The following is a 23825-nucleotide window of genomic DNA, read 5'->3' as shown; positions in this document are numbered from 1 at the left end:
ATGGGGGGGGGGGGGCGGAGGCTCAGGGATGTTAGGCAATAGATTACGGTCAGATGAGCATCCATGGGCCCGCCTTAGGGCCATTGGTTGGGTTCAGGGGGCAAAGCCATAGAAGCTCAGGTCTTAAGACATTTAAATACGTCAGATGAGCATAATGATACCTTATTTTGTGACACTGGCAGTTCACTAATTGGCATGGGGTCCAGGGGGCAGAGCACCCAGAAGCTCAGGGGTTTTAGGCATTTTATAACGGTCTGACAAGCATGCAGGGGCCCGCCTTAGGGCCCCTGGTGGGGCCGAAGGGCGGAGCCCCGGAAACTCAGGGCTTTAGGCATTTAAATACGTCAGATGATCATAATGATACCTTATTTGTGACACTGGCAGTTCACTAATTGGCATGGGGTCCAGGGGGCAGAGATCCCAAAAGCTCAGGGGTTTTAGGCATTTTATAAGGGTCAGACAAGCATCCAGGGGCCAACCTTAGGGCCATTGATTGGGTTCAGGGGGCAGAGCCCCGGAAGCTCAGGGCTTTAGGCATTTAAATACGTCAGGTAAGCATAAAGATACCTTATGTGTGACACTGGCAGTTCACTAATACATTTAGGCGCGGATCCAGGATTTCTCAGGGGAGGGGGCCCAATTTTTTTGGGCTCTCGAAAATTTGAAAATTTGCACCCCCCCCCCCCCGTGAGCGCCAGGGGGGAGGGGCCATCCCCCCAAAAGCTAAAAATCACCTGTTTTTACATGGTTTTTTTCCCCAGGGGGTGGGGGGCCGGGCCCCCCCCCTTCCCTGGATCCGCCGCTGAATACATTGGCATTGGGTCCAGGGGGCAGAGCACCCAGAAGCTCAGGGGTTTTAGGCATTTTATAACGGTTAGACAAACATGCAGGGGTCCGCCTTAGGGCCCTAGGTGGGGTCCAGTGGGCAGAGCCACCGGAAGTCATTTTTTTTTTTTTTTTTGCCCCGGATATTGGGAAATTACGTCGTCAGATATTTCGTTTAGTGGCTGGGGGGGGGGGGGGGGAGGAACACTTTGTTTTTGCCTTCATTTTTTTGCCGGGGGGAGGGGGCGGCCCTCCCCCCCCCCCCTGGCAGTACGTGTGACGTCCTTTTAAAGGCCGACTGTACTTAGACCATGCACCCAGGGTGGTCACTGACAGGTGGTTATCTCATCAACTCAGCTCTCAATTAATATAAGAAAAAGAGGATCATGGGGGACCAATGCATGGTCACCGATTAGGCATTGTTTCTATATAGAGAGAGCAAGTAGCTACAAGTAGTACAGTCCACTATACGTCCAAATCTAAAAAAAAAAAAAAAAAGGAAATCAGCGCATGCGCACATGGATGCTGTCATGAAGCCTTAAAATCGATCCGATCGATCCGATCCAGTCAGTACGCCGCTGCACTAAAACCGCCCGTATTTATCATTGTCGTATGCAAGCCAAGCGGTCAATATGAAGACACCGACTTGTTTCCTCCTACACAAAATGGATCCATTTTAAGGGTGTACGGTCTTAGCGACGTGCGCGCCTGCTCACACAAAAAAATACATTATAGTGATACGAGAATATAAACAAAATAGAAAAAGAGCGACACGAGAGAGAGAGAGCCGTCACATCTAGTCTCGTGAAAATGACTACAGTAGTGAGTATATATTATTACATAGGCTCAAACTATTTGGTATGTTCAGTAGTTCGTGGGCAGAATTCTTGTCAGTAAATTTGTTTGGTTTTTAGCAGTGCTATTAATCATCGTTAGCGTGAAATAAGACATTTAGAATGTTATTTTTGTTTAATAATAATACACGCGTTGTTTTCCTATTCATGAAGAATTACTGTCTGCGTATGTTGTATGTAAAGAGTGTATTTATGTTGGATATGTAGATCATCCAAGTTTCTTGTCACACATGTCTCCTTATAAATCATTTAAGTATGTAAAATGAGGAATGATTGAAAGTGAAGCTGCATGCTTGAATTCTTTAGAAGCACTGTTCTGGATTGATTTTAAATAGCATTTCTTTACCACTACCTTTTCCCTGCTAAGTCTCAGTCACCTGTATGGCAATAGTATGACCTTTTATAGGCACACTATAGCGAAAAGCATCTGGGTTGCTGATAATCTTAGGCTTCATTTATATAATGATAATAATAATAATAATAATAATACTCAGTTCTTTATAGCACATAACACATTACAGGATAGCATGTATATCTCAATTTCACTCAGGACTTCTCTCTGCAATCATAACTTGCAATGGTTGCTGTTGCGTTTGTTGATTTACAGGTTCTGTGCTAAACAAAATAATGTCGGTTATTGGAGAGAGGGAGTGAAGGGTTTTCCAAGGTTCAAGCATTTTTTTGATGGATTAGTGTACTATGATCCCCTTCACAGTGCGAGTCCCTTAATATTGTTGTGTTATTGGTGGTGTTTTTGTTCTGGTTATTCAAGTACATTAATGAATAATTCCACAGGTAGTTCCTTAATTATCCCTTTTCCTTAACAAACTCATGTATGGTGCAAGATGACATAATTTACGTTTATTTCCATGAATTTTTGTGGCCTGGGTGAGTAGGCCTACTCGTCGGAAAAGACAGGATATTTTGTTATATTTAAAGTTTTTAAAAATGTGACGTGTGCTGCATTCAGGATACGCATTTTGTACCAGATAATTATTATAGAGATCGAAATACGAAGGGAATGGGCAGGCAAATGTTTGTTTTTTCTAAGCCCTTTTTTTATTAAGCCCTTTTAAACGGAGCAGGTAAGACTTCTTTTTGATATCTTCAGAACTTCTTTCATTAGTTTTCAAAGTGGATATTTTGCCGGGTTATCGAACGGACTTAGTCTGAGCTTAAATCAGATAAAGCGACGTACCGGTCATTGGAAATTCAATAATTTCTTGTCAAAAAACGAGGGTTTCATTTCACAATTGATTTTTATTCGAATCTCTATAAATTATGCGGCAACAGAAGTAGAAGAAACAAATGTGGAAATTTTATTGAATTATTCTGACATCCCCAAATTGTCTTCAGAAATGTCTGAATTGCTTGAAGGTCCACTGAGTATTAATGAAATTTATACTATATTAAAACATATATGGAAAACAATGAATCCCCTGGGCAAGATGGCTGTAGACTGTTACTGTTTCTTTAGGAAAGATATAAAATATTTCATAGTAAAGTCATTAAACCATGCTTATTTTAAAGGACACCTTTCACAATCGCAAAAATTGGGGACTTTTCTAAAAGGGAACAAGTCTAGAGATTTACTTAAAAACTGGCGCTTGATTTCCTTTTTTGACGTTATTTATAAACTATAGCTTCCGGTTGTTTAGGTAATAATATTATGTCTCCTTTTATGCACGAAAATCAAAAGGGATTTCTAAAACGTTGTTTTATTGGGGAAAATAAATGTTTATTATGATTACGCCATATTACATAACACTGATATAACGAATATAGCTGGCATGTTACTCGTTATTGATTTCGAAAAGGCATTCGACTCTGTGTCTCATACATTCCTCTATAAAGTTTTGGATTTCTTTCAATTTGGTCCATCTTTTTACAAATAGATTAGGCCTACATAGTTTATGAAAATACTTCTTCGTGTGTCCTACTACACAGCACTGTACAGATTAATTTTTCTTCTCAGGGTGACCCTTGGTCGCCGTACCTGTTTTTTGCTGGTGAATAAAATACTTGGTATCCTGATGCGTAGTGCACCTTCCCCTTTTCATAATGACTCATTTACACCTCCGATAAAGACCCCCATTAAAATCTGATCGATGCCCCTTTTCTTTTAACTAACTAATTTTCCTTTACGTCGATGGTTCGTTATTATCGCGTGAATTGTACCTGGAATTTTATTTGCATAGAAACTGGAAGTAGCAACTAATCCATCTCGTTAAGCGTCTTTTTGAACATGTTCAGTCGATGGTTAATTAGTTGGGAGACATTATTATCGCGTGTATTGTACCTGGAATTTTAATTGCATAGAAAGTGGAAGTAGCAACTAATCCATCTCGTTAAGCGTCTTACTGTACATGGAACGCTGAACGCTTCGCTGAAACTTCTTTATGTTGGAAGCACTAGACTGGCCATGCATCGGGTTGCGTTGGGGTTTGTTTTCTCTACACTTTGTTTAAAGTTAAGCCATCGTATTAAACTCTTTCTTTAGTATGACTTTCCGTTATATATATTGTTAAATCATTGTTGGTACCAGCTTATTCCAATACAATTACATTTTGTTGGCAATCCACTTTATCCCTCAGGACTATAATATTATGTTAAATAATTGTCTCTCACTGCCTCACGGTTGTATTGGGAGCATGTGATTGTATTCGATGAAGACTTGCAGAGCAATTCCTGGCCTATAAATATCTTTTCTACGCCCAGCTTTAAACCTTAATTCTCTTCGGTTGCTTAATTAATCAATTGTGCGTTATGATTAATGTTGGTTAAACTTCATGCGTCTTGTTGTGGTGTGCACAGTACAAGCTTCTTATAGACGTATCTTACATAATTAAGTTTTGTTTAGTAGTATTTTAGTGTATTTTTTATACTTTAAAAAAAAAAAACTTTTGTTTTTTGTTTTCGTTTTGTTGTTGTTGAAATGGTACAACAATTTACATGCATTCGCTGTAGTAAATGTGTTAAAGCAAATCAGAAAGCACTTCTCTGTACTTCTTGCCGAAACTGGGTACACATATCATGTTCAGAAATCTCTGTAAAGAGTTACGATGACCCTAATGAGCATTTTGTAAATTGGGAGTGTTCAAGATGTCTTTTAAACCATCTTCCAAATTATATTGTGAATAATTCAGAGTCCGACGTCGACGATTCTAATAACATAGATCCCTCATGTAAATCTGGTGAGAACATATCTTTAAAATAATTATGATCATAGTAAAGGGATTAAATTTGTCCACCGGAATATTGTAAGTCTTTTGAAATATCATGAAGAAATCAAGCAAATCATGTTTGAAAATGAAATACAAGTTCTTGCTCTGAATGAGACTAGATTAGACAGCTCTATTGCAGACAGTGAAATGTACATACCCCATTACTCATTACTTCGAAAAGATAGGGATAGAAATGGGGGTGGAGTGGCCATAGGGTTAGGTGGTCCATGCATGAGTCTATTCATATCAACTTAGATAGTCAGGATTCTCTTGAACGTTTAGAAGCATTGTGCATAAAAGTTTGTTTGAAGAACACGAAGCCAATTATTTTTTTAGACTGGTATAGACCACCAAATTCAAAAGTCGAGGTTTTTAATCACTATGAGGACTTTTTGGTTTTTGCAAATGGTCTCAATGGACAACTCATTATTATGGGTGACATTAACTGTGATATCACGAAAAAACCTTTTGAAGGAAATACGAAAGTCTATAATCAAATAAATGATATATATTGTTTGAAACAGGTAAATGATACATTGTATACAAGAGTAACCGATAGATCCTGCACACTTGTTGACCATAATTATCCCGACAAGGTGAAATCGTTTGGTGTTATTCAAAATGGTATGAGTGACCATTATATCAGTTACTTGGTGTGGAAATGTAAACATATTCCCAAAGTGAAACATTTGTATCGTTCAGAAAGTCGAGAAATGTAGATTTAGAAGCTTTCAGGTCTGATTTGCGTTATCAAAACTGGAAGAAAGTAAAAGAGTTTAGTGATATAAATGATGCAGTTAGTGAATGGGAAAAGTTGCTGTTAGAAGTAGTTAACAAGCATATGCCATTAAAGACAAGACGAGTGAGAAAAAATCCTCCCCATGGATGAACAGTGAAATACTTACTTTAATGAAACAGAGAGATAAAGCAAAACTGAAAGCCAAAAAGAGAAACAGTGATGACTTATGGAAACTCTATAAACGCATGAAAAATAAAGTTACCACCGAGATAAGAAAATCCAAACGTAAACACATATGTGATAAACTATCTGAAGTCACCAATAGAAATGAATCTTGGACAACACTCAAAAGTTTAATGGGTAATTGTAATTCTTCTAACAGCACTTTTCCGAAAGAAAATTCAAGTGTAATAGCGAATGAGTTTAATAACCACTTTGCAGATATAGCGACAAATGTATGCACAAATAACACAAGGGCTAATAACCGGCTTTATTCCCATGGTGAAAAGGTTTCTGACAGAAAATTTAAATGTGTTAATGTATCTCAATCTTATGTCTTGCAACAAGTAATGTCAATGAAAACAAAAAAGTCCGTCGGGTTAGACGAAATTTCTATGTATATTCTTAAAGAGTCAATATCTGAAATGATTGAATCTTTTACCTTTTTAATCAACAAATCTTTATCGGAATGGGTTTTGCCTGACAAATGGAAAGTCGCAAAAGTAATACCGATACACAAAAAAGGAAATAAACTTGATTTCAATAATTATAGGCCGCCTTGCGCCTCTAAAGTTATGGAAAGAGTCGTTCAGCGACAATTGCTTGATTATTTAAAGTGTCATTCCTTGCTCTCCCAAAATCAGTCAGGTTTTCGTCCAAAACACTCCACTGTGACAGCACTAGCCGCAGTCACAGATGATTGGTTTTACTCTATCGATAAAGGTAATTACATTGGAACAATTTTTGTAGACTTGCAAAAATGATTTGATATGGTTGATCACCTAATCCTTGTATATAAACTTGAATATATGGGTGTAATTGGTGTAGAATTACAGTGGTTCAAACACTATTTATCAAACAGAAGAATAAGAACTTCGGTAAATAATGTCCTTTCTGATGAAAGATTAACTACGAAAGGTGTGCCGCAAGGTTCTTTACTGGGGCCCCTGTTGTTCATTATTTTTATAAATGACATCAATTCTGCTTTCAACACCTGCAAGGTCCATCTTTATGCAGATGATACGGTCATTTATACGGTCACTGTTTGCATGTTACTAGGAACACATAACATGCTTAAAAAACAACCGCTTTTGAATATCAAAATCAAAGAACAACAGTTGTCCCAAGTAAAGAGCGTTAAATATCTCGGTGTACATGTGGATGAAAAATTAAAATGGGATGTTCACATTAAACAGACGTGTAACAAACTAAGTAAAATGGTTAGTTATTTATGTAGACTAAGACAATTTGTGAATAATTATGTCTGAATTGAAATTAATCTATAATTCCATCATATTACCTCACTTTGATTACGGGGATGTAGTATGGCAATCTGCCTGCAGTAAAAGTTTAATACAACTCCAAAAAATTCAAAATAGGGCCGGTAGAATCATACTAAAAGTTAACCCTTATTCGCATACTTCTACCAGTCAAATTCATAGCTGTCTTGGTTGGCAAATGATACGTGAAAGGCAACAAATCCATTTATTACTCCTATAACTTACAAAACATTACATAACATGACCCCTGAATATTTGAAAGACATGTTTGAGTTTAAATCCTCTCCATACTCCCTCCGTAATGCACATAACCTTCTTTACCTAAGCCAAGAACTAATTATTGTAAAAGAACTTTTGTGTACAGAGCTTCTTTTCAATATAATAAATTATCCCCTGATTTGCGTCAACTACCCACTTTTGCCACCTTAAGACTAACCTAAACAGACTATAATCACCTTGTTGTTGTACCTCTTTATGTATGTTGATATGATGTTTGTTTGTTTGTTTGTTTGTTTGTTGTTTGTTTGTTTTTCTTTTCCTTTAAGTATTTGTATTATGTTTTCGACTGATACTTTGTAATTATTTATTTTGTTAATTTGTAATATTATGTATATTTTGCATATTGTAAACTGGCCCCATGGAAGACCAGCAGCAACAATTATAGTTGCAGCTGAATATGGGCTACCAGCCGTATACGGTCCTTTTTTTTCTCTGTATGATTATTTTATATGTATTTGTATCTGATTTTATTATACGGAAATAAAAACAACAACAACAACTTTAGGTGCCCCTTTTCATATCTGATCAGTTCCTATTTCATGTGCGATCAGGGCCCTTTTCACCTCTGATAATTGCTTTTTTAACAATGATTCTTGCCCCTTTTCCTCTAGAATAAGGGACCTATCCCTTTAAAAAAATGTCCCTTTCCACCTTTTATAAATGCTCCTATCAAAATCTGATGGGTGCCCCTTTTCCGACGAAAAATTCCCATTTCCCATTGCCTTTTTTCAATCCTGATGACTGCCTCTTTTTGTGTTTCAAAGTTCCCCAATTTTCACCTCTGATAATTACCCTATATACTTTGACAAGTCCTCCTTTTCTTTTCTAATCTAATAAGTGTCTTATCCCTTTCGATAAGTGTCCCCTTTTCCTCTCATTATTAAACTACGTCCCTAATTTCAAGTGACTTAGAGCAATTTTCCCCAAAGCTCGCTCGCTACCCTCTCTTGCATTTATAGATGATATAATTATGTTACTTATCAAGGGTCTTTTCAGTCTTCCTTTACGAGAGTGTGCTTATAACCCCATCAGGATTGTTTTTTCTCCTTATAAGATGTATCTTTCGCACTGTGATCTTTATTTTTTCACCCCATCACACCCAACTGCAAAAGTATGATGCTTAAGCAATATATTGTATGGTATATAAACAGAAACAAATATTGAAATCATCCCTGATAATGTAATAACAATATAGGGGTATATACCAATGTCTAAAAAAAAAAGTATTTTCGGTTTGAGATATACCTTTGTATGTGCTCCTTTTTTAATACAGAAAGTGCCCTTTTTTGTTGGTCCCCCCCCCACTCTGGAAGTCGATCCGCCGCCCCTGCCTGAAGCATTACAAGTCGGTCTTAATTATGTGAAAGAACGTAACAGCCTCACCAAATGACAACAGGGTTTAGATCTTTAAGATAAAGCATGGTGTTCGTATTGTCTGATTCCCTATCTGTCAACTGTTGATATAAATATGAGGTGGTTCCGGTTTTAGATATTCGACAGAATATTTTAAATGAAAGATTCATTGCTGAAATTCCAAATAGTTGCTGACAAATATTGTACATTTTGTAACAGCAGTGAAGTGACAATTAATGCATATTTTTTGTTACTGCCGGTATTCAAATACAAAATGATAAAAACGTTGGGCAATGATTTTTCAGTAAGATCAATATTAAGGCAAAACTCACAAGCCAAAATAAATTGTTTGGCTTGAAAGGAGGTCACAACAAGATAAGAAATATATTCAGCCAAATGCAGAACTCAGATACCACTGTTTGAAAAAAAAAGTTATTTCAGCTGTTAAAACGTATTATGATATAATATTATGGAAAGATTCATAGCAAAAACAAATCTTAAAGAAAATGATTTCCTGGAAAAATTGTTTCATTTTACCACATGTTTCTGAGTGTCTATGTTTAGTTTGCTTGTTTGTTTTTATGTTATATAGAATTGGTGCAAAAATTGTTCTTTATCAAGTTAAATATGATGATGATTGATGATTTACAGCATTTGTATGCCACCATATATCTGTTTAAAAAACATTCAAAGGCGCGAGCTCCTCCAATAAAGTTGGCGTTTAAATGTTTGAAGGAAGATGTGAGTTTTGAGTGAAGCTTTGAAGTGGTCCATATCTTATATGTAGCTGTGCGGCCGAGGTTATTTTGTAATATTGTCATATTTTATATGACAAGTCATTGAATAGTTCATGTATCGATATGTTATGAAAATGATTATGTTGATAATTCATAAAGAAACATTGTGGAAGGTTATATAGAAAAGAAAAATAATCATTAGCGTAAAAATATGAAATATTGACTTTTATTTTTTCTTCACACGCGATGGTTTCCTATGCATGAATTTGAATTACTTTCTTTGCCTACCAAACTTACCATCCATCTTTTAGAGACATGATCATTTAGATAATAAGTGCGTTGACCGTAGAATTATATGGCATGTATTCTTACACGTCAGTGAAATATACATTCCATAAAAATGTAAACTTGTGGTGAAAATATACAAACTGTTAAAGTTGAATTTTAGCTACGTTCTTTATCATCTAAAACCATTCCCACGTCTCTTTCTTTCTCTCTCCCTCTCCCTCTCTCTCTCTCTCTCTCTCTCCCTCTCTCTCTCTCTCTCTCTCTATGTGTGTGTGTGTAAGGGTATTATCATTATCACTAAACAGTATGGTAGAACAACGGGTACAAAATCGCAATGTCCAATGCGTATGTCAAAATTGAAGCAGACACTATGTCACCCAACTTTCATCATTGTATCCCCCTGTCATAACAGCTCAAAATGAGGAATATTGTCACTTTGGTGATCATATTCTGCGTGGTATTAATTTTGGTATACCTTGAATTCAGAGATGAATCATCGAGAGCGATTCCGCACCAAGCAAACAACCAGGAGTATACCAAGGGCGTATGGGAAGAACATGAACCACAGGACCAGGGGCGTGATACACTGGTTCGAATTTCTCCTATTGCTGACTCAGACATGTCAGAAAAGTTGAGTGAGGAAGACCATGATGAGAGAGGAATGGATGCACATCCCTCACCCAAAATCCAAACGCCATTGTTACGCCATATTCCTTCTGGTGTCATCAGCATGGCACCTGATGTGAGTATAATTTATTTATCCATTCACTATATTTATTTATGGCAAATGTGTTGTACAAAACTGTTTATAAAGTTTGGATTTTAATCGTGTCTCCAACTCCCCTCCGTACAACCATGGACCTACTCCAAGTGGACACTGGTCGATACCATAATGCATTCATGCACCTGACTCTGTCAAAAGTATCATAATGACATTCCAAACATGCTTCCAAGCTTTGATCTTATCACGACCGCCGCCAGTCAGCCATAAAAAACCCAAACTGTGCCTTGAAGAATCTACAAAATGCCTGCGCAAAAGAAACTGAATCTCTTAAAATCACGGAAATGCATGTGTAGTTGTGGCGTACATTATGAATATTGACGCATATGAAGTTTCCAATAGGAAATTAGAAGTAGCTTACAAGAGAAACCTGTAAATTTGGCTGAAACACAATGATTTTAAACTTATCCTATCCATTTCCAATGAATAGAAGGTAATAGGACAATAAAGAATATGTGCTTTTCAAAGTTTGGCAAGATTCATGTCCACTTCTTTAATAACCAATCTAATATCACACAAATTGTCATAATTTGGGGTTCACTGCTCCTCTAACTGGTCTTAAATCATGATACTTTTCTTTCAAGTACACGCGGGGCGGGGAACATATCCCAAGTAAAAAGGGCACGTGTAAAAGAAAGGGGGCTCTTATCCGAACGGAAAAGGGCACTCAATAGAAGGGGAGGTGCACTTCTTACAAATTCAAAGGAGAATCTGTCAAAGTCATTTTTCCTATATAATAAAAGGGCACTTAAAAAATGGGGGACTTCCCCCCCCCTCCCTGCCCCTTGGAGCGCTGCCTCTGTCCCAGAGTTAGACTATATCTATAGAAATATTGAGATAAAGCATGAGTGAGCCTTGTTCAGGACCATCTAACCCTGTCAAAAGAATACACTGTGTTACAGCAAACCTCGCTCAAATCTATCTTCACATTATAAAGTCTTCAAAGATTACCAAAGAATTATAGGCCTCAGTAATATTTATACGTACACTTTTTACTCTCCCAAATCGCAGATTTTCGAAACAGTTCCTCGTCAGTTTTTGCCGAATTACAAGAGTCCATGTTGGTTCAACAAACAGAATAAACTCTACTGCTTGCCATATTTCTATATCATTGGTATGGCTAAATGCGGTACAACAGATCTGTGGGATAAGATCACCCGACACCCACATGTCCTGGCCAGCGTCCCGAAGGAACCACATTGGTGGTCTAGACGTAGGCGTGGAATTGATACACGTAACATACCAATTCACCAAAAGGAAGGTAGGTTTCAGAACTAGGCTTACATTATTCTTCATTGGATTAATACCAATACGTCATGATTATACAAGGAACTATTGCACATGATAATGTACTGTCATATCCACGACTTCATTCAATAAAGCCTTCGTCAGACTAAGCATCATTGTTTCCATGCACCCCCGCCCCTCCCCCCGCTTTTATTACCCTTTTACATACAAGCTGAATATACAAAGACTGATGTTCATTAATATCAATATCTATATAGTTATGACGACATGATTAAAGTTCTGATGGAATTATTAAGGAACGTCAATACCTCAGTCACACTACCGAGACCAACAACAGATCGAACAAACGATTGCATTACCCCCAGTGGCTATAAATCAGTCTGTTTGGAGTCGGCGTTGAGTCGGTTTGCCGTTGTGACTGAGGTATACGTGACGCGAATGACGAGATCGGAGACTCATTTGTCCCCGTTCTTCTACTCCCGAAGCATTTCTTTAACCCCTCCCCGTATCTTTACCATTTTAAACAGCACGTCAAATAAGCAAGATGATAGGAGAGAAAGAAGACTCGTCTATCGACTGGTATCTCAACTGGTACAAGACTTTTGGAGTTAAATCGATTGAGTCAAGTCCATCTCAGAACGCTGACGGTGATGTCACTTTCCCCAAGGTGTTCGGTAAGCTGTCAGGACGTTTCTGTAGTTCTACTCTACATTGTGTTTGGTCATTGTGTCTCGAATTCTATCGCGGAAGCAGCTAGGAGGAGGGGCGTTTCTATGCTTGGAAGGGGCAACTGTCATAGGAGAAGGAAAAGCATTTAACATTGCCCAGAAGGAAAACAGTCCTGATTTCGCATCATAAAACTTAGGGAAAACTGCTAAGATGGAATAAAGTGCAGAAAGCATTGTTAGGCCAACTTACCTATTGCAGAAAGGATATTTGCTTATGTCACGGATCAGGAGGGACAATATTTTCTCTTGCTAAGGGGATTCTTTTGCCGCTGGAGGGCTACGATCTAACATAGTTTTAAAATAAATAGCCGCATTTAGCTTGGCTGTGCAAGAGGGAAAACTGTAATGACGGAACAATACGCATAAAATAGATGCAGGCATGCATAATATAGGGAATCTGCTTTGTCATGTGTGTTTTTATTAAAAAACTTAGGATACAACAGATGAAGAAATTTATGATATTAGGGGCACTTAATATATTGCGGGAGGGGCATGTACAGTAGTTCTCTGGAAGGGTATCACATTTTGTTGCTGAATGGGCACTTTTCCCGGTTGTGGAATAAGTGGTGGGGGGGGGGGGGCACCAGGCAAAACCATTTCTTTTTCTATGTGCTTGTCAGAAAAAAATGCCATTGTGCCTCTCCCCTTTTTGAAAAGCCTGAATCCGCTTCTCAATAATGTTTACTGTACTCCTTTTCTTCATGGAAGGCGATGCATCGATCAGTACGTCTTTCGACATTGGGAAAACTTGGGAAGAAGGGAACTATACCAATGCTGACCTTATCCACGCGGTCCAACCACAGGCTAAAATCATCATGATCGTCAGAAATCCAACTCAAAGGTATCCCGATCTATTGAATTTTGTGCCTGAAATTAATTCGAAGTGTAGGGGCTTCCTGGAATGATACATGTTTTACATAGGAACTAGTTAAATATACTTCTCTTTTTGGTGGGGGGGGGGATTCAGTTAAAGTCTGTGGTTTATCTGTCTGTTCCGAGGCAAAGTGTCAAAGGAAAGGGAGAAACAAAGATTTTATTTGAAGTAAATGGAGACTTGCATTTGTTTTATACACAATGCACATACAATTATTGATCTGTGTAAAGCAGGTTTCAAGTCACGGTGACCGTTAATTGATTATTTAATTAAAAAATAACAATACATGGGGGACATGGGCCAGCTGGTTGTGCGTAATATAAGCAACACGAAAATTGCAACAAAAAAAGCAACATCGGCATTGGCTGAAATACGACGTAAAAGGCGTTAATTACGTTTTTTTTTAACGGTTTTTTCAAATTTTTCAAAATATCTAATATTTGTGGTGGTACACAAGTATTAGAAATCGTTATATTTCAGCCGTCTCTGAACCGATTTTGATCAAACAAAGATGATTTTGTCATTTAGATATTATGTTCTTTCAAATTTGACACTCAGTTTTTCATTATCTCACAAAAAATTATTTTGTGTAGCGCCCTCTGCAACAGAACTCAACTATCCCTTTAATTCGCATTTCATTTTTTTGCACCATCGTCCCCTCCCCATTCATGACACCAGTGGCCCCGCGATAGCTGGAGCCACGCTACGCATCTGCGTTGATATATTCATGTTATACGATGACAACTTGACATTTAGTAAGACAATAACATTGTAGCATCATACTATATAGAAACCTAATTATATCACATCAATAAATCCCCGATTTTCCTATTTTATCCTTCATCAGATTTTCTTCGCAGTTTCACTATAACGGTTTCCGAGATAGCCCCGCTGCTCTTGACCATAAAGCCAAAGAAGAAATCAGCTGCTTCACCAGCTGTCTACAAGAACACTCGGAAAGATACTGCACTTTTAGAAGGTCATGTGTAAGTTGACCACCCTACTTTATCATCTCCCGATGAGGTCACATCTTGATCGAGTTCCATTCTCTTCTAGTGGAAAGTAACAAAGTGGAGGAACCCGGATTCTCTGGTGTAGGAAGGGGAAGGGGGTGGAGGGGGTAATCACAAGTCACAAATCACACAAAAGAGAAAAGAAAAGAAAACAAAGATATTTTGTTGAGGTGTCGTGGTGAAATGGATAATGTCACCGGACTGTGGATCACATGGTTCGCTGTTCGAGTCCCCAACGTGGCACTAATTTAGATATATATTGACTGCTATGAGAGGCATCGCTGTTTCTATAAGCTCGAGGGGACGTTACATCCTGCTATGACCACGAGGCGCGCCGGGGCATTACATCCTTACTATGACCCCAACAGCCAGTATAGAAACTGCTATATGCTTCGAATATTAAAGCAGTCCATATCTTTTATACACCGAATTCACACACAAATCTACAAAAAATTCTTCCCTTATCCTTCTCTTGAGTAAACTGGTTAAAACATCGCAAAAAATCTGAGACACTGTCTGTAAATCTTCGCTGGAAAGTTGCCTGAAATTTACGATCATTCGGGAATCGCTCACATACACTGCACTGTATTTTGTATCCGCGATCGCACAATGAAACTTAAACCAATGGGGACCTAAAGTGTAGCGACCAAATCGCACAAACACTGCAGTATCCGCACTCGCACAAAGAAACTTTTTACACGTAAACCAATGGGATCTCCGCAAAATTTATTTACGCAGCCCGTTACCCGGGGCAACGGGCATCTTTTAAAAAAATATTGACCGGTAGGCGGGCATGGCTATAATCACGACTCCATTTTCGACCAATCAGTTGACTAGATTTATTCAACATATAAAGAGAGGTAATGTCCTTTAGAAAGACATTAATCTCCAGTTGCCACTCTGTATATTAAATGGGTACTCGGTGGGATGTTTGATTGTCATTGTGTGCGCTTGTAAATTGGGGTGTGGCCGAAATACTCCCCACGAAGCAGAGCGTGTGCACTATCATGTGCGGAGTAGCAATTGAATCCATTTACCAAGTAATAATAATTACCATGTAAGCGCTAAGAAACATAGTATCAAGCGCTTTACAAATGCGACTATTATTAGAATAAAAGCAAAACAAACAGAAAAAGGGTCACTGCACTTTTAGATGCTTCTTATTCCAAAAAATACCCTGACAATCATTAAGTAAAGGTGTGTCAGGACAGGATTTGCAAGGGCTATGCCCCCATGCCCCCCCCCCCCTTGATTCGCCACTTCGAGAATAATCGATGCTTTGCATTATTAACAATAACACTTTACTTGTTCTTCCGGTCACTTTGAAAAAGGCAAATCATAACTTCTTACGATGCATATAAAATGCTAAGATGAAATGAAGTTTTGTCTAATGTGTTTCTTACAATTAAGTTTGATGAGGTTGATTTTTCGAAAACAATTGCCATTTTGTAGTATTTAATTTTTTCTTCAATTGTCGAAGATATAGAATGCAGAAAAAACTTTGCTCCAGACAAAGCCTAATGTTTTCCATTTTATTTGTTTGAAAACTTTTTTTTTTCCTACTTCAAACTAGGTATTCAACTGTTGACATCATTCTTTCATTTTATCCATGCTTATGGTTTACAGCGTATGTTGAACGCTATTTACATAGCAATCGCGAAAGACTGGATGAGAGTATATGGCCGTGATGGAGTCTATATCTTAACATTAGAGGACTGGTATGGAAATACCGGAAAAGAATTTGAGAAACTCCTAAAATTCTTAGAACTTCGTAAGTATACACATTTCGGTTTTTGTTTTGTTTGTATTGTTTTGTTAAAGGGGGTGTCGCATAACGAGGCTATACGTGTTTTTCTCATGGCCTGACTCGGGGCCAATCAGGTCGGAAGACGCGACCGCAGTATTAACGTGCGTGCAACATAATTTATGTGAAACCGAAGCGTAATGAGAATTTCGGTGTGTTTCGCGAACGGTAGCGCGCGCTAACCGTTAATCAAGGCCATTCGTCAGTTACGTGCAGTTGTCCAAAAGAAGTCGTAGATGGCGCTAACCAGTATTTGCCATGCTACATTCCCTTTAAGCTGTTTGTCTTTTGTTTTGTTGTTGTTGCTGTTGCTTTGTCTTGGTCAGAGGCGGATCTAGGGGGCCCGCGGGCTCCCACCCCTGGCCAAAAAACAGTTAGATTTAACCTTTTTCAAGTAAAAAAAAGAAGACGGACCCCTCCCCCTGGCGCAAGGGAGGTGGTGTTGATTCGGCGCTAAATATTTTCTCACGAATTAGGAAGAAAACAAAAATTAGTGCTCCTTACCCCTCCACCCTCCCCCCCCCCCCCTCGCTTTTTCGCCGGCTGGCTGACTCACCGCTCAACACTTTCTCACGAATTGGGCCCCCTATTTGGCCCCCTCCCTATGCTGTATCCGCCCCTAGTCTTGGTCGCCGCGTAATGTAACTGTTTGCCTATCCCAATCAACTTGTATTCAACAACGCTTAATTGATTCACAGAACTCAAAATAAAAGGAAAGATTCACTCTCAGTCACATACAGAAATCAAAAGACATGATAAATGTCGATCGTGACAAATTCTATTAGCAAGTAGCATATTTAGAAATTTCGATATGATTGCACGTTTTCGAGAATGATAACGATATCAATTGCAATCCAAATCTATATACAAAGTTACAAACATATCAATTTCCGGAATAATTGCTCGAGAAACTAAATTGCATGTGATAATGAGGAAGATAAAGGAGACGATGAAAAGGACAGCTATAAGATCTATAAAGTAATAATTCTTTTCGACGATAATGGTGACGTGTTATGTGCATTGCACATGTGACGTCAATTACCTGACGTATACGAATGCGTCAGCGACTGGCATGGTCTATGGCGTACCATGTGTGAGATTGTACAAAAGTAAACATAAATTGACGTGAATACGAAATGATGTCTGCTGTGCAACGGGTATCATAAGCAACGCATACATCTGCTTGATAGGTATACTACCTTGCAGGGGCGGCCGAGCGACTTCCAAAGTGGGGGGGGGGGGGGCACCAAGAAAAAAGGGCACCTACAAAAGGTAAAGCGAAAATATACAATCCTCTAGACATTGGTATATCCCCCTACATTGTGATTACATTATAAGGGATGATTTCAATATTTTTTCATTTTATAGCTTTGCAGTTGGGTGTGATGGTCCGAAAATTTATTTACGAGCGAGCGAAGCGAGCAAGGAAAATTTTAATTATTTGTGAGATCGCAGCGCAAAAAATTACATCTTATAAAGAGGAAAAAACCAATCATGATGGGGTTATAAGCACATTCTCATAACGGAAGACTGAACAGACCTTTGATAAGTAACATAAGTATATCATCTATAGATGCGTGCGAGCGTAGCGAGCAAGCTTTGGGAGAAAGCGCTCTTAGTCGCATGAAATTTGGGGCGTGTTTAATAATGAGAGGAAAAGGGGACACTTATGTTAAAGGAAAATGTGCATTAGTTGAAAGAAAATAGGCACCGAGCAGATTTTAAGGGGGCACTTATCTGAAATGAAAAGGAGTAACTTCTCGAACCTGAAAAGAGTCATTTACCAGATAAGAGAAGGGGCACTTATGAGAAGCGAAAGGGGCTCTTTTTTAATGGGGCACTTATCATTAGGAACAGGGGCACTTATTAGAAAAGAAAATGTGCATTAGTTGAAAGAAAATGGGCACCGAGTAGATTTTAAAGGGGCATTTATCGGAGGTTAAGGGGGCACTTGTCTGAAATGAAAAAGGGGTAGCTTCTCTTACCTGAAAAAGGTTCATTTACCAGAGAAGGGGCACTTATGAGAAGGGGAAGGGGCTCTTCTTTTAATGTGGCACTTATTATTAGGAAAAGGGGCACTTATTAGAAAGAAAAAGGGGCATTAGTTGAAAAAATGGGCACCAATCAGATTTTAAAGGGGCATTTATCGGAGGTTATGGGGTGAAAAGGAGTAATTTCTCGTACCTGAAAAGGTTCATTTACCAGAGAAGGGGCACTTATGAGAAGGGAAAAGGGGTACATGCGAAAATTTAAGGTGCGCTTATCCGAGTTAAAATGGGGTAGTTATTAAATGGGGAAGGGGCACTTATTACAGAGGAAAGGGGGCACTTGTCAAAGTAAAAGAGGCACCTCTCGGATTTGAATAGGGCAATTACCAGAGGTGAAGGGGGCACTAATCAAAAGCAAAAAGAGGCACTTCTCGTACTTGAAAAGGGGCACTTTCTAGAGATTAATGAAGGGCACTTATGATAATGGCAAATGGACACTTATTGCAAAGGAAAAATGGAAATGTCGAAGGAAAAGGGGCACGTGTCCAAATGAAAGGGGCACTTATCAGAGTTGAAAAGGGGAAGGGGCACTTTTACAAATTAATAGGGGCACCATTCCTATGTAAAAAAAGGACACTTTTTACCAAGCTTTTCGGGTGTGTGAAAAAGCGGAGGGGGGGGGGGGCACTGAGCCCCCCCCCACCCGGAGGGCAACCTCTGCTACCTTGATCATTTTGTTTTTTAAATAAATTGTTGATCTCGTCTTCTCTCGCAGCTGCTCTTCCAAAAGATGAAATCTCGCGAATAACCAGAAGAAAGCCAAAGAACGTGAATGCCAGGAATGCCCGAAGTTCCATGTGGAACACAACTCGCGATCTCTTACAAGATTTCTTCAGGCCATTTAACAAACGATTTGCCAGCTTCATGAATGATACGAGGTTCCTGTATGATGAGGGATGACCAGGCGCGTACACAGGGGGGGGGGGGGGGGGGGGGGGGGGGACTAAACCCCCCCCCCTTTGGTAATTTTGTGTGTGTAAACCCCCCCTAAATTTCCCTAAAAACCCCCCCCCCCCCCAACGGAGCAAAATGTCAAATTTTCAAATTTCGATACCAAATTTCGATACCAAAAAAAAAAAAAAAGTGTCCTCTTATACAAATAATGTACTATGTATGGCACATGTAAACAAGTAGGGCCTATTACGCATCATGTTTTGAAATACTATCAAATATTCATATGATAATACGGAATAAGAAATAAATGTAAATGAAATAGGTAATAGTACTCTACTCGTAGACGGAGTTGAGATGTAAAATTTATATAGTGTTGCTTTCAAGTTATTGTAAGCATAACAGTTTGCTTATACTAGTTGTTTATGTGAAGATTATGTTCAAATATCCAACAGTTAAATTAAATAGGAATGTGCTTGATGTTCAAAAAGTATAAATCTTCAAACTTGTAAAAAAACTAATTATATAAATGAATTCCGATTCTGTTCAAGCCTTGCATGTTTGTTGATGAAATGTGTTTCTAGGAGGTGATCTATTTAGAATTCCATTGAATGTTTTAATTTTCTTGTAATGATGTCATAAATAGATAATTAGCTCCGAAACAATTGCAAACAAAATAAATTAAATCATGAGATCATTAAAAAAAAGAACATCTGTGGGGGAAAAAAAAATCAGCTTTCTAGTGTGAATGGTATTCGGTAGACTGAGTAGAGCCTAAGATTTGAAAATATTGGCTAATTTGCATAAGTTAATGCTAATAAGCGTTTTATGGTGACAATTTTTACAATCATAATCGTCCTTGATATATAACCTGTCCATTCATATATGGTTTTGTATGGTTATTTTTGCAACTTCCTTTGGAAATTTGTCAAAATATAAGTATACTACCAGTTCCCTGTAACCCCCCCCCCCCCTCTTAAACAGTTTATGTTTTACAAATAGTGTACTATGTATGTCACATGTAAACAAGTATTACGCATCATGTTTTGAAATACGATCAAATATCCATATGATTATATGTAATAAGAAACAAATGTAAATAAAATAGGTAACAGTACTCTGAGGGAAAATTTATCTGATATTGTTGCAGTTTCTTTACATATGTTACCGGTAGTTGTTTATGTGAAGATTATGTTCAAATATCCAACAGTTAATTTAAATAGGAAAGTGCATGGTGTTCAAAGAGTAGAAAAGTAGCTCCAAGCTGATGAAGGGTACAAATAAATGAACTCAATTCCAAACTCATTTCGGTAATTAAAGGCATCGTTTAAAAACGTTGAATCTGAGATGCACGGTCCTATCAGTGTCAGTGATATGGTGTAATATTGAAGCCCTAACAAAAAATTGCGCTTCAAAATGATCAAGAAGTGCCTCAAAAAAATAAAAAATCTTTGAGTGACCGATTTTACCATACTCGTTTTCCCCAATAGACTACAAATATGGCTGTTTTTTTTATACAAATAATGTACTATGTATGGCACATGTAAACAAGTAGGGCCTATTACGCATCATGTTTTGAAATACGATCAAATATTCATATGATAATACGGAATAAGAAATAAATGTAAATGAAATAGGTAATAGTACTCTACTCGTAGACGGAGTTGAGATGTAAAACTTATATATTGTTGCTTTCAAGTTATTGTAAGCATAACAGTTTGCTTATACTAGTTGTTTATGTGAAGATTATGTTCAAATATCCAACAGTTAAATTAAATAGGAATGTGCTTGATGTTCAAAAAGTATAAATCTGCAAACTTGTAAAAAAACTAATTATATAAATGAATTCCGACATGCCAAAGTTGAGATGTTATATAACCAAAGATATATTGATACACAACTACAAACCAAAGTCAGATATCAGTTCGTAATTAAAATATATATTTCTGACTGGGGGAGGACCGTTTAGTTATTGAGTTATTAAAGCTTATCTGTACTAGTTAATAGGAGAGATTAGACGACCCTGCAAGGTCACTGGACAGGTCATCTCATCAACTCAGGTCTCAATTCACATAAGAAAAAGAGGATCATGGGGGACCCATGGTCACCGATTAGGCATTGTTTTCTATATAGAGGGAGCAAGTAGCTATAAGTAGTACAGTGTGGCTTTAAGAACGCACCGCGACCGAGGTGACAGTGTAGTCCTCCCGGGGAAGGGGACATTTTGTATTTTGTCCTATCTGAATATCAAGTTTTAGTTGCATTTTAGGTTCAATTTTGAAGACCAAATATGTTCCTATCATACTTGACATGGGTCGACTTTGCCCCGGCCATCGCAGGGGCGCCGGAGCGTATTTCCAAGTGTGTTTTTCTCTCTTTGGGGGGGGGGGGGGGGGGGGGGGCCGGCCGGGGGCTCCAACAAAAAGGTGCTTTGGAATAACTTTTAATTATAATTATATATATATATTATTATTTATATATATATATATATATGAAAGGGGGCACCTACGAAGGGTAACCTCAAAACGGAGTTTTTCTTCAAAATTTCATTTTACATACGTCAGTATTTTTTCAGTTCTGTGCTCCGACCCTATCATAGAGAGTTTTATTAGATGTGCAGCGCCATCACGTGTATTTTTTTTTGGGGGGGGGGGTAGACTGTAGTTGGCAAAAAATCGGACTAGAAAATCTCCAGCTATTATCTTTCTACACAGTCCTTCTTCATACGTGAACATTTTATAATAATGTGTAATTTCACATCTAAGGTCTTTTTGCACTGAACTAAACTGATTCTACGGGTTATTTTCACATCGTCATTTAATAATTACATTTCAAAGGCATCACAAAAACTGACAAACCCAACCACCAAAATATTATTTAAAACAAAATGTTAGATAGGCCTGTAAAGTTACAGGTGAAAATGAAAGTGGACTGTGATATTCAATATTAATATGAAAAGAAAATATTAAATGATCTTGGTAAAAGGTTTCTACAACTGTGTCGTTGGAACCAATACAATCCTCGAAGGGATGGGTAATCAACTCTGGTAGGCAAATTAGGGAGGTGTCTTTCTAGGCAAACTATAAACATGTAGACTACATGTACTCTAGTCATAAGTATCAATTATCGTCTAGTTTTCAGATCAATGACAATCAATTTCACGACAAATCCTATCTCCAAATGTGTAAACTGAATGGTTTAAAACACGAGTAACGTAAAAAGGGATTATATTTTATTATTTTAATATTTTGTTGAATACATTGGTACAAACTTTCGTAGTATTGTATATTAACACTACAAAAAATAATGGGATACTTTTGTTCAAATAACTATCAAATGAAAATATCCTGGGAAACCCATCTAAAAAAAAAAAGTTCACCCGTCATGAAATGAAATACTCACAATCGTATTTTACAAGTAATTTTTTGGTATCTCAACTGTTTTGTCCCCTGTCGCTATCTTAAATCTATATTTTATTTCCTAATTCATTAAATAATTGGGAGGGAGGGGGGGGGGGGGGTAAGAGCACACTTTTTTTCTTCTTTTTTTGGTCTCGAAATTTGAAAATCTGACATTTTTCTTCGTTGGGGGGGGGGGGAGGGGGGAGGTAACCTTTTTTGGGTCAGCCATGGGCATAATTATTATTTTTTTTTATTACAAAAAAAACAAAACAAACGGGGGTTTTTAGGGGGGTTTTCCTCAAAAAATACACACATAAAAATACCAAGGGGGGTTTCAATCCCCCCCCCCCCTGCGTACGCGCCTGGTTGAGACTAGGGAAATGCAAATTAAATTATTATCAGCACATTATTAACCAACATGAAGATGGATTATGTATCAATTGAAAGGTTTAAAAAACTATACATTATTTTTACTGCAATGCAAGAAATATGAAAGATATAAAGTTAAGGATCATGCAAAGACGATTGAAATGTGATACATTAGATTCAGAGTGAAATTGTTAGGGAATTTATCGGATTTTAGAGTCCCTTCAAACAGATTTGAAATGTTATAAATCTAGTGCGTTTTCCTCTGTGAGTATATGATTATGATTGAAATGTTTGAATATCATCAGTATTTAACTCATAGAGATGACATCCTTATATGATTAAAATGCACTATTAGCTATACTTTATCTTGCCCAGTAGCACTTCACTGAGACAGGTTAAAGGTAATACAAAGTTTTGGTATGGGGTCATGAATTTGGTTCAAATGAACATATTGGAAGCATATGCGACCCTACAGTATTCAGTGATCGTTGTCACGTTTGAAATCGATTCTAAAGTTATGAAATTATAAATAATAAACTCTTTATCAAAGAGATTCGATCATACACAGTATGTCCTCCGTAGGAGGACTAGAGGGCCAACTAAAATCGTGACCTTTGACATTCCATAGGTTTTGCATTGGATGCATTATGGGGGTTTTGTCCGATTTGAACGACGGTTTTGGAGGGTCAATGAATATTCATGAGCAATGACGTAAAAATACGCCAACTACTGTTTGTTGATTGGTCATCGACAAAATGTTTTATGTATTAGGTCATGCATAAAACATATTTTGCATTCCCAGAATTCCCTACGATTTGAGCACGAAAATGGCGGTTGTATGAACTGCAACTTTCAAGTTATTCAATTACG

The 23825-nt window shown here is 37.9% G+C and overlaps 1 protein-coding gene across 2 annotated transcripts; it reads left to right on the top strand.

The window, feature by feature from the left end:
* Positions 1-1439: 1439 nt before the first annotated feature.
* Positions 1440-19242, top strand: LOC100890467 (carbohydrate sulfotransferase 15). Of its 2 annotated transcripts, none has more exons than XM_030997609.1 (8): positions 1440-1647; positions 10211-10540; positions 11591-11840; positions 12355-12501; positions 13264-13396; positions 14277-14415; positions 16069-16213; positions 19010-19242. In XM_030997609.1, exons 1-8 carry the CDS (start codon positions 1636-1638, stop codon positions 19192-19194), a joined length of 1341 nt encoding a protein of 446 aa, XP_030853469.1. In that variant the 5' UTR covers positions 1440-1635; the 3' UTR covers positions 19195-19242. The 2 variants fall into 2 exon arrangements, with proteins under 2 accessions (XP_030853469.1, XP_030853470.1); XM_030997610.1 differs by having other exon boundaries at positions 1478-1647; positions 10285-10540; positions 19010-19241.
* Positions 19243-23825: the final 4583 nt, after the last annotated feature.

Source organism: Strongylocentrotus purpuratus, unplaced genomic scaffold (genome assembly GCF_000002235.5).
Source record: "Strongylocentrotus purpuratus isolate Spur 01 unplaced genomic scaffold, Spur_5.0 spur5_scaffold_4, whole genome shotgun sequence".
Taxonomy (NCBI): Eukaryota; Metazoa; Echinodermata; class Echinoidea; order Camarodonta; family Strongylocentrotidae; genus Strongylocentrotus; species Strongylocentrotus purpuratus.
The sequence above is the reverse complement of the archived record's forward strand: the minus strand, read 5'-3'. Positions and strand labels throughout refer to the sequence as shown.

What these genes read in the sequence shown, in the direction of transcription:
- LOC100890467 (XM_030997609.1), top strand. An exon ending in TCATCAGCATGGCACCTGAT is followed by an intron (nt 10,541 to 11,590) that starts GTGAGTATAATT and finishes CCCAAATCGCAG; the next exon opens with ATTTTCGAAACAGTTCCTCG. An exon ending in GTCAGAAATCCAACTCAAAG is followed by an intron (nt 13,397 to 14,276) that starts GTATCCCGATCT and finishes ATCCTTCATCAG; the next exon opens with ATTTTCTTCGCAGTTTCACT.